This window comes from Oryzias latipes, chromosome 16 (assembly GCF_053564925.1).
Source record: "Oryzias latipes strain Hd-rR chromosome 16, Olatipes_Hd-rR_3.1".
In the NCBI taxonomy this organism is placed as follows: domain Eukaryota; kingdom Metazoa; phylum Chordata; class Actinopteri; order Beloniformes; family Adrianichthyidae; genus Oryzias; species Oryzias latipes.
Genome location: NC_136252.1, coordinates 29,489,262 through 29,498,803, shown reverse-complemented (window position 1 = coordinate 29,498,803; position 9,542 = coordinate 29,489,262). Strand labels below are relative to the sequence as shown.

The 9,542-nt window shown below is 39.9% G+C and overlaps 1 protein-coding gene across 4 annotated transcripts in view; it reads right to left on the bottom strand.

The window, feature by feature from the left end:
* Nucleotides 1-4,850: 4,850 nt before the first annotated feature.
* Nucleotides 4,851-9,542, bottom strand: part of bbs9 (Bardet-Biedl syndrome 9) — a 175,627-nt gene continuing 170,935 nt past the window's right edge. For all 4 annotated transcript variants that reach the window (XM_004078331.5, XM_011485713.4, XM_078932973.1 and 1 more), the window contains one exon: nt 4,851-7,004. In XM_004078331.5, coding sequence (XP_004078379.2) covers nt 6,652-7,004 — 353 coding nt within the window. In that variant the 3' untranslated portion in view covers nt 4,851-6,651. The remainder of the gene's footprint in view (nt 7,005-9,542) is intronic.

Sequence of the window (9,542 nt, the reverse complement as noted above, 5' to 3'; positions counted from 1 at the left end):
CCTGTGACGGCAGTTGTGACCGAGGCCCATGTGGTGGACAATTAAGAAGCTAGCTGTGCATGGGGAGATCCTGCAGCTGCACTGAACCATGGATGCTCTGTCTCTGAACAAACCAATGCTGAAGATGAGTTGTGGTGTTTATAATGTCACATGTGACTACTCCTATTTCTGGAAATCTAAAAACCTGTTGATGAAGGATGAGGTTCTTCTCAATCACCTTGAGTAATTCAGAGACCCAGCAGAAAGTCATTGTTCAGTAAAATAATGATGAGAAAATAAATTGTACCTGCTAATGACACTGAATTGATCTTGCACAAATACTGCACCAACTAGATCTACTGACACGTGTTTAAGAAAATCCTCATAAAACTGGAATTTCAGATTCTAACTCTGATTTCAGCCACAATAAAGTTTTGGGGAAAATGCCATTTTTCTTTGTCTGATGCTAAACTAGGCCACTGTGTTTCATTCTGCTTCTGCATAATGGAAAAATAGTTGCAACACAAGTCAAGAGAACAGAAGACTGAAGTCAAGGAAGAAAGTATAATTTGGGTAATTTTCTCCACATCTCCAAACATGGGATCATTGCTGTTCATACAAAACAAAAACCAAACTGCGAGCCACTTAAGTTCCTGAGATGAAACTTTGCTGATGCTTCAAATCTGCAGCGAGAACAAAACGACGCAACAATTATCTAATCCCGCTTTGTTTTCACTTGAAACCCAGAGAGACAGAAATAAGCTGCAAAATAAAACCCAGAGAGAAACGTCTGCTCCTTTAAATCCAAACTTGGCTTTTATGATATTTTACCAAAACTGCCGTTGTGGCTCCACAGCTTTTTGATTGCTGAAAAGCTGTTTGATGTCCCAAACCGCTGGGTGTGCACTGCTTTGTTTAATGGCCCCTCAAATCAGGGCTGGTTTACTGAACAGAAGTGTGAAAGATGGAAAGAGTTACTGATGAGGAAAAAACGAATAATAGAAAGTCTTTAAAAGAGAAATAAAAAAACAACAACCCAAAGACCAACAATTTTACAAGGATATCAAAGAAGAAATCAAAGCTGCTTTTGAGGAACTGCATCTTCAGGTTGTTGTGTTTGCGTTTACTGTATAGTTTTGCCAATATTTCGTTTTCTGCAATGCATTTTGACATTTTCGACAATAGAACAAACTAGAAAACCACAGTCTTTATTTTGAGATTTTAAATAGGACAATTTTCTTTGTCTTTAGTGAGCAGCAGTTTTTTAAAAATTCCTGTCATTATATTTAAAAAAAAGATTGAGGAAGATGAGTCACAAATCTTTAAAAAACAAAATGACACAGATGGACTCAAACATAAACATGGTTGCATGGAAAAACATCATATTGTCAAAGGTAGATCTATGAAGAGAGGAATTGTTAATAGTCAGTACTTACCGGTTGGGATTCCCATGAAGCCCTTTAGCAACAAGTCGATACTGTGCTCAGTCTGAAGGAGAAGGGCTCGTTTTTATGCTAGTTTACCCGATTACGCAACAAATTCCTCTTAGTAATCCCTTAAAAGTATTTCAGTTTTATAATTCTCAAGAGCAAATAAACAAAATGTGTAGAACCATAAAAACCCTTGTTTAGAAAAACAGTTAGATGTCATCTGCGTATAAGTTTGCAAGAGACAGAGAGAAAGGTCAGGTGCACCAATACAGAAGATGCTCCTTGGCCTATTAGAAAATGTTTTCCACTTATTGCAGATGTTACAGCTTTTCAGATCTTTTTTCCCCTGAGAATTAGATTTTGTTTTCTTTTGACATGGATGAAAAAATGAAATGAAGCCACATGTCTCTTTTAGTTTGTGTTATTTCAGTGCTTACAACATTTATTAACCTGATTTTTTAATCATTTTTAATTATTTTTTAAATAAACAGTTGTAATTAAAAAGAAAAGGAAACCAAAATAATGCATTTTAAAATAAACTCACACACATGACTCCAAACATATTTCCCAAACTGGAAAGAAACTGTGACAAAAACTCAAACCAAACTGACAGTGATTCCAGTAAAATGAAACAATTTGAAGTTTGTTGCATATATTTTAGTTATCAAATGCCATTGGTGGGGTAACAAGCCCACAAAAACATCCTGTGGATGACAGAAGAGTAAAAGTGAGAGAGGAAACTTTGTTATGGTTGTTGTATAGAAGGGTGGAAATGAAAGGAAGCAGTCTGCAAAAGTTGAAAGACGTGATATAAAAGATAATAGGGACCATAGGAAGGTGATTGAGAAAGAACGAGTGAAAGGAAATCCCAAATCCAAACTGAGATGAAACAATAAACAAGGAAAATATAAATTGATAAGAAGTGACAGCCAAAATTAAAGGGCATAAGACATATGGAAACCAAAATCCAGAGAGAAATCAACAGAGTGAAGATAAAAGAAGAATACAGGCAGAAATTCATGAAGGGAGAGATTGAAGGGAAGAAAAGGGTTTTCAGAAGGGCGAGATAATGTGAGCAGCAAGACTGAAATGAAAATATTTACCTAAAAGAGGAAAAGAAACAAAAATTAAGAGAGTGTAACTCTATCTGCTGAGCTCCACACCGAGGACTGCTGCCAAATTAAACAGTAACAGCTTTGCCTTACAGCTCCGTCACCCAATCAGCAGCTGATCTGGCCTGCGGAGTCCAAAGGAAAGGGCTGTGCAGGCCAGGTACTTCAAACGCCGTCAGACAGAGCGCCGTTCATCAACATGACAAGCCTTGGACTGGTTTGCCCTCTTTGTCAGCTGAGGAAACAGAGCCGTGTAGGAATCACACTGGCTTTGGGAGATGATGGACCGTCGGAAACTCAAACACTTGGCTGGATGAAAAGGTCCTTTCTGGTGAACTTCCAGGAGAAAAACGCAGAAAAGATGCTGCCAACTCACTCCTGAAGATATAGTTGCTGTGGTGGTAGAGACACCTGTGATTCATTTCAACACTGCTTATGTTGGGAGGCAAACATCTTCTAGTCTCTCTCATATTTGTGCCCATGTAAAAATGTGGAACCCAATCAGGTTGTGTTTCCCTTCTAAACACTTTTCAGACAAATTTAAAACAAACTTTACTCAGTGGATCAGAAACCACTGTTGATGGGACTTTAATATATGACCTAACTGTCCACTAGTAGCTGAAGCAAATGTAAAACTTGGATGACAGAAAGGTGAATAGAAAGGTGCAACTTTTGTGTTAAAATGTTCTTAATTAAAAAATAGAATGCCAGCTGATGCCTTCACCTAAACCAGACACTCCAAAAGGTAGAGTCTCACGAGTGAGGCGGCTTGCCATGAATCGGTCCAGACATTTTGAGGGAAGTCACCTAAATATCGTAAAACATTGTTTTAAGGAATTCTCTTTTTTATTTTTTGTGTTGTAATTTCTTGTTTTTGGATGTGTTTTGAACGTTTACAACATAAATCAAGTAAAATAGTTGAAAAGTATTTGTAGAAACCCTGAACTGTTGTCATGAACTTACTAAAAATGAGAAAATACACGAGAACACCTGGAGAAGAGTCGACAACCTCCAAAACTAAATTGTGATTGGAGTTAAAAAAAGTAACTCATGAGTTCAAGACATCCAATCACCTAAGGTTGTCACAAGTGTTGTATTAGAGGACAAATATATGCCCTATTTACATTTTTTCAATCTGCTTTCTTTCGCTCATCCAGAACCGACTCACAATGGCAAGAGTCTAAGAAAAGATTCCCAGACTTTCCTCTTCTCAGCCACTTCCACCAGCTCCTCTGGGGGAATCTAGAGGTGTTCCCAGCGTGTCCTGGGTCATCCCCGGGGTATCCGTCTGGGGTTGGGGCTCGCAGCTCTTCCAACGGGGGGGGGGGGGGGGGGGGGGGGGGGTGAAGGAGGTTCATTTGTCAGCCCAACTGCTCTTTATGGAATTTGGCCATTAACAATTTTACAAGAATCCTTCATATTTTACAATTGTTTCTTGCAGTTCTGTGTCTCCAGTTACATCTGTAAACTTTCACATTATTCAGCTTCCAGTCTGTTCAGTTCCTCAGGTGTTTGGGGGCAGCAGTGTCTGCAAACAGGAACAGAAAGTTCAAAATTCATTTCTTTGATTAGTGACAAAGTCGCACTGCCCAGAGGTCTCTAGCTGATGTTAAAATGTAGGTCAGGTCTTTCAAAAATAATGACTCAAGTTTCTTTTGCTTTAAATTTCAGTAAAACACCTTAGAAAATAAAATTAAAAATCCTAATTTGGTCATTGGCATTTTACAATACTGGTGTTGAAACTTGATGGACCTCTCAGGAAGGAAACTGGATTCTTGACCACATTGGGATTCTGAGTCATCTCCCTGGAAAATATGGAAAACAACAAATGGTTCAAAATATTAAAAAGTTTACTGCACATCTGTCCAACAATGAACAGGAGCCACTAAACTTCCATCGAAGTGGAAAGCTACTGTTAAACATTTCCTGCTGGAACAGAAACTGAACCTATTTTAAACTCAAATCAAAAGTTGTATTTCACAACCCTTTAAAGTATTCTGTTTGAAGGCAAAAGGAGTAAAAAAAGGTATTTACAAACTTTAAAAAGATTAGGTTCAGTGAAAAATCAGATAAATGATGGTTACTATGACATCTTTCAAATTTAACCCCTTCACGTTGTATGTTGCTAATTTGTAACGTACCATTTAATCCAGGACTTTACTTAATTTAGCATCATCTTGAATAGAATAAAGACTGCAGAATATTTATTTTTTATGTTTTTCCATATAAATTCAGGCATGAAGGGGTTAAGAGCAGAACAGGTATGGCATAAAAGTGCTTTTTTGCAACCACAAATAATTATTTTTTATACAAATAAAAAAAGACAAAATGTTTTTCATAATTTTATTTCTTTGTATTTTTTACATTTCATCTTCTGTTTGTGTTCGGAGATTTTTCTTTGAGCTGCTCGCCGACACAAAGAATAAGTTGGAGAATAAGTGTTGGCAATGTCTTCTGCAATGAAGTGCAGCCTCAAATCAGGATCTTGATTAATGTAAACCACTACTCCAACAATAACCAACTTAATCCATGACAAAAACATTCAGAATAAAACCTGCAGCTCACCGAGCCCAATGGAAACCCCTGCAACCAGACAGACCAGTCTAACAACATGTCTTGGCAAATAAACTGCTGCTTTCACTTAATTCACAAAATATCTAAATTAAAAAAAAAGTTTATTTTTATTTAAAACTACAGTACAGTGTAGAGAACAACAAGGGCCATAGCAGCTTCTGAAAACTGGCATCACAATCTGCGCTAAAACAAAACTTGTCTGAGAGCAGGGGAAGCTATGAAGAGTCCTGCAGACCTGCTGGCAATGGCATCTATGGCTAAAGTATTCACACCTCTGAGCCGACAGAACAAGTGCAAACTTCCTGCACTTGTCCATTTGAAACCTTAGCCTTCATTAGAAAAAAAAAGAAAAAAACAAGAATCTGATTTGTAACAAAAACAGACATTTGTCTTAATGTTGTTTGTTGAATGTGTTTTTTGTCCACTTTATCTTGATAGTGCATAAACTGGTAGTGTTTTGCTCAAAATGTCAGCAGCACCGGATCTGAAGGTGTTTATCAAAAAATCTTCTTTAATGTCACAGCTTTGTAGAGAAAATGTGACCCAGTTTGAAGATATTTATGAACAGCTTCAGATTTTCTGCATTTTTCTCCAAAAAGCTACCATTTCAAATTGCTTTTTTAAACAGATAAACTAAAGAGAAATGATCCTAAAAAGATCCCAACAAAAGAATCGTCTTTTGGCTTAAACAGTTCAAGTAGAGACTAACTTGTCCGTGTGCAGCTTCTTCTGAAAAAGAACATGACTTATTTGCTCCTGAAGGAGACCACTTTTCTTTCAGAATGGCTAAATGTTCATCTGCTGATGAAATTGACATTCAGGAATTATAAAAAAAAAAAAAATGCAGTTTTTGATGATAATCAGAAAAGCATGACGTGTCACTTAGATTTTCCTCTGAAAAACCCCCAAGGTTTTCTTCTGCAAAACAGATGAGTCCACCAGTAAGAGTGTCCTTGTGTGTCCGTGGAAAAGCAAAAAGCCAGAAAAAAAAAAAGACCAACAGTGGGCTGTGGCCGCAGCTGTAGGATGCTGCTTTCAGCTACCCGGAAGCAGGGGCGGGTGGCTGGAGGCAAAGCACCATTCTTGGTGGACAGGCGGGGGAGGCTCTGGCCAGGCCAGGGCCTTACTGGGATTAGGGAGGTGCATGGTCGTGGGTTCAAGTACTGATGAGGCAGACGAGGAGGAAGAAGGGCGTCAGCAAAACGTCTGAGAAAGAGGAGGAGGAGGAAAATTCTTCTCTCATTCAGAGGCGTCCAGGCCTCACCACAGACACCAGGGACAGACCGAATGAGTGAATGCAGTGTGGTTCAGAGGAGTGTGCACGTGTGTGCACAAGGATCATGCTTGTGGGAGGAAATGATTTCTGCAATGTCTGACCTTAGCGGAGTATATTTACATATAAACATATATGTGAGGGGTGTCGTGTTCCATGGCCCGGAGTGCTTTGTACTCTGTCCATCAAACCATACAGCACATTGATTTTTTGTGTGGAAGGCTCTGCGTGTGCAATCATGTCTGCTTGTGTCTGTAAGCAAAACAACAAATCTTTTATTTCATCAGTCCTCCACTGCCTCTGACTCCTTCTTTTTCTCTTTAACCTTCACAGACGACTTCCTGGACACTTTTTTGTCACCTGACTCCTTAACAGCCTCTTTTGCTTCCTTGTCCTTGTCCCTTTCCTTCTTCTCCTTCGACTCTTTCTTTTCCTTGGAAGACTCCTTTTTGGACTCCTTTTTGGACTCCTCCTTGAGCTCTTTCGCCTCTTTGCTTGAATCTTTCTTTGACTCTTTCTTCTCTTTCTTTTCTTTTTTGGCCTCCTTTAAGGGCTCTCCTGGACGTTCTGCTTCTTCTCTCACAGCCACTTCAGAGGGTTCCAGAGACACATCTTTCTTCTCTTTTGACTCTTTTTCTAAAAGAAAGAAAAATAACAGAGTTATCATAAACAGATAAATATGGGCTTAAAGCTTTAGTCACATGCACCTGTTTAAAGTTAACCCATGTAAGTGTTCTGCTGGTTTTTGGGTTGTCCAGGCCTGCGGAGGGTGGCTGCTTTATAAGGGAAGCGCAGGTGTATCTTGTAGTTCTCCTGAGGCTCATGCGCCCTCCTCAAGGGATGTAGTGAAAATGGAATTGTCGTTCATGTGGTGAATGTGTTGTAAAGTAGTGGACATGCTACGTTCAAAGCAGCTTTGGCAACGCGTGTTCAAGCGGCCACATCCAATGAAAAGGCTACATTAATGCGCGTCTACCTGCATTTCAGGCTTCCAGTTTAAAACTCGCACTTTTATGTGCCTCTACACAAATTTAAAGTCAATTTTTGGGCTCTGCATACAAAACACACAGCCATTGAACGCACATTGAGCCTAATTAATTATGGAGGAGAAATGAATAATTGCGGTTTGGGAAATTATATGACATCAAGTCAGTCAGATATCTGAATAGAGCTGTAAAAGAAAAAGCCTGGTGAAAGACTCATGATATTTGCACCACTTCCACATTTCACCCCAAGCCTTTACCAACTGTGATGATGTGCGCTGGCATCGGATAGTCACAGTACAGTGTGAACACCATACTGAAAGCACATTCGAGAAAATTGGTGAACATGCACGGTTGCTGCCTTCCTTCTCCGTTTACATCCCATAATGCCCGGCTGTGGTGGCCATTTGGTTCAGTTGTTCTGGTCTGAGCATGGAGCCTATTTAGACTGAGGAAAATTCAAAGCAGTACGCTGGGAAACAAACCGATCCAAGAGGAGTTTCTGGTCCTGGAACAGCATCCACTTGGGTGTATTCACACTGAAAATTTGTTCCGGTGTGTCCAGTTTGTTCAATGTGTCCAGTCTAAATAAACCTTGAGTGATTGCTTCGACCTGTTGTCCGCAGCATGACAATTTTTACTCTACAGGCTAACTGTGGTCTATGACCTTGATATTCCCTGCAGGCTACCCACCTGCCCCTTACAGGTTTGTCTATTTTTCAGCTGTAGACAGCCCATAAACACCCGTTAGATCAGTCAGGACTAAGACTTCAGAAAGATTTTGTTTTAAAAAGCTGAGTGTGGGTGAAAGTTAAAGAAATCTATTAAAAAATAGGTTTTGATCCTGCAGAAGTGATGAGTGGGTGGAGGTGGGGCTATTGCAACAAAATTAGACCAAATAACAACAGTTAATTTGTGGACAGACATCAGACAAACAGCACAAGGACAGGGGCAGACTGTCTGAAAGACAGACTTTCCATTCCAGCACAGTTAATGCAGAGCTAATTCATGTTTGTACAAGTTCTTTTCTTCCTAAACTGCAAATCTAACAACTTAAATAATAAGACAAATTGAGTGACAACAGCACCTGCTGCATGACAAAGGGCCTCCCTTCAAACACACACATGTACACGCTCTTGTCCCCTCCTCCTCCAGATTGGATTGGCTCGCTGATAAGACGATAACGGCTCTGTTGTCTGCCAACAATGAGACACACTTCTTATCTCCATGAGAACGGAGAGGGTTTACAGACTGGAGACAACGGCCTGGTATCTCGCTGTTTGTATGAGGAGACTCCACTGCTGGAGTGGCTCTAAAAGTATCTGCATGTGTCTATGTGTGGGCATTGGCCTGTCTTTGTATGTACGTGGAGAAAACTCCAGAGTGGAGCTCTAATCAGACACTTGATCGTCTAGGGCTTCAGAGACACAGACTCAGGGGCAGCATGTGTGGAAAGCGGGTGCCATAAACACAGATTCCAACAAACATGTGGCCTGTGCTCAAAACAACAACTAAATCTTATTTTTTTATACAAAACCTGCTTTTACAAAAATCCACATTTGGAAAAAAAAAACACTCTAGGTGTCAACACTGATAGTTAATTAACAAGTTGTTGTGTTTCCGCCTAAAACCACTTTCCCACCCACTCAGCTGTAACCTCAAAAGCATAAACACAGGTTGTAAACATGCCCATTGTCAGCGTAACACAAGAGCACACAAACACACTTAATCTGTCTGCAAAGTATGTCAAGAACAAGTGAGAGCAAACCTTTCAGAGAAGAACAAAAAAACTGACCACAGATAGTAAAAATGTTCACTTTGACATGTAAATGTGCCCCTCCCTCTCTTTTTTTTGTAGTCTCAGCCTTTATGGTGATAGATAAAAGAAACGTTGTTGGGGGGGGGGGGGGGGCAAAGAAACAAACACACAGAGGAAGAAGTATCTGTGCATGAATGCATGTCTTAATGAGCGTTGTCAAGAAACCCAAACACTCGGTGTAACTTGGTGTTTTTACTGGTCTCGGTGACCATTTTCATTGGGGAAGGTGAATGGGTTAAGCCCATAGAGACAAGCTAATCCAGAACTGTCTGGTTACCACCTCAACCCCCCATCAAGACATCATCCCCCCCAAACAGCTGAGTTAACAAACAGCAGGGGTGTGAAAGAATCTGTGTGTGAGTCTGCATTTGT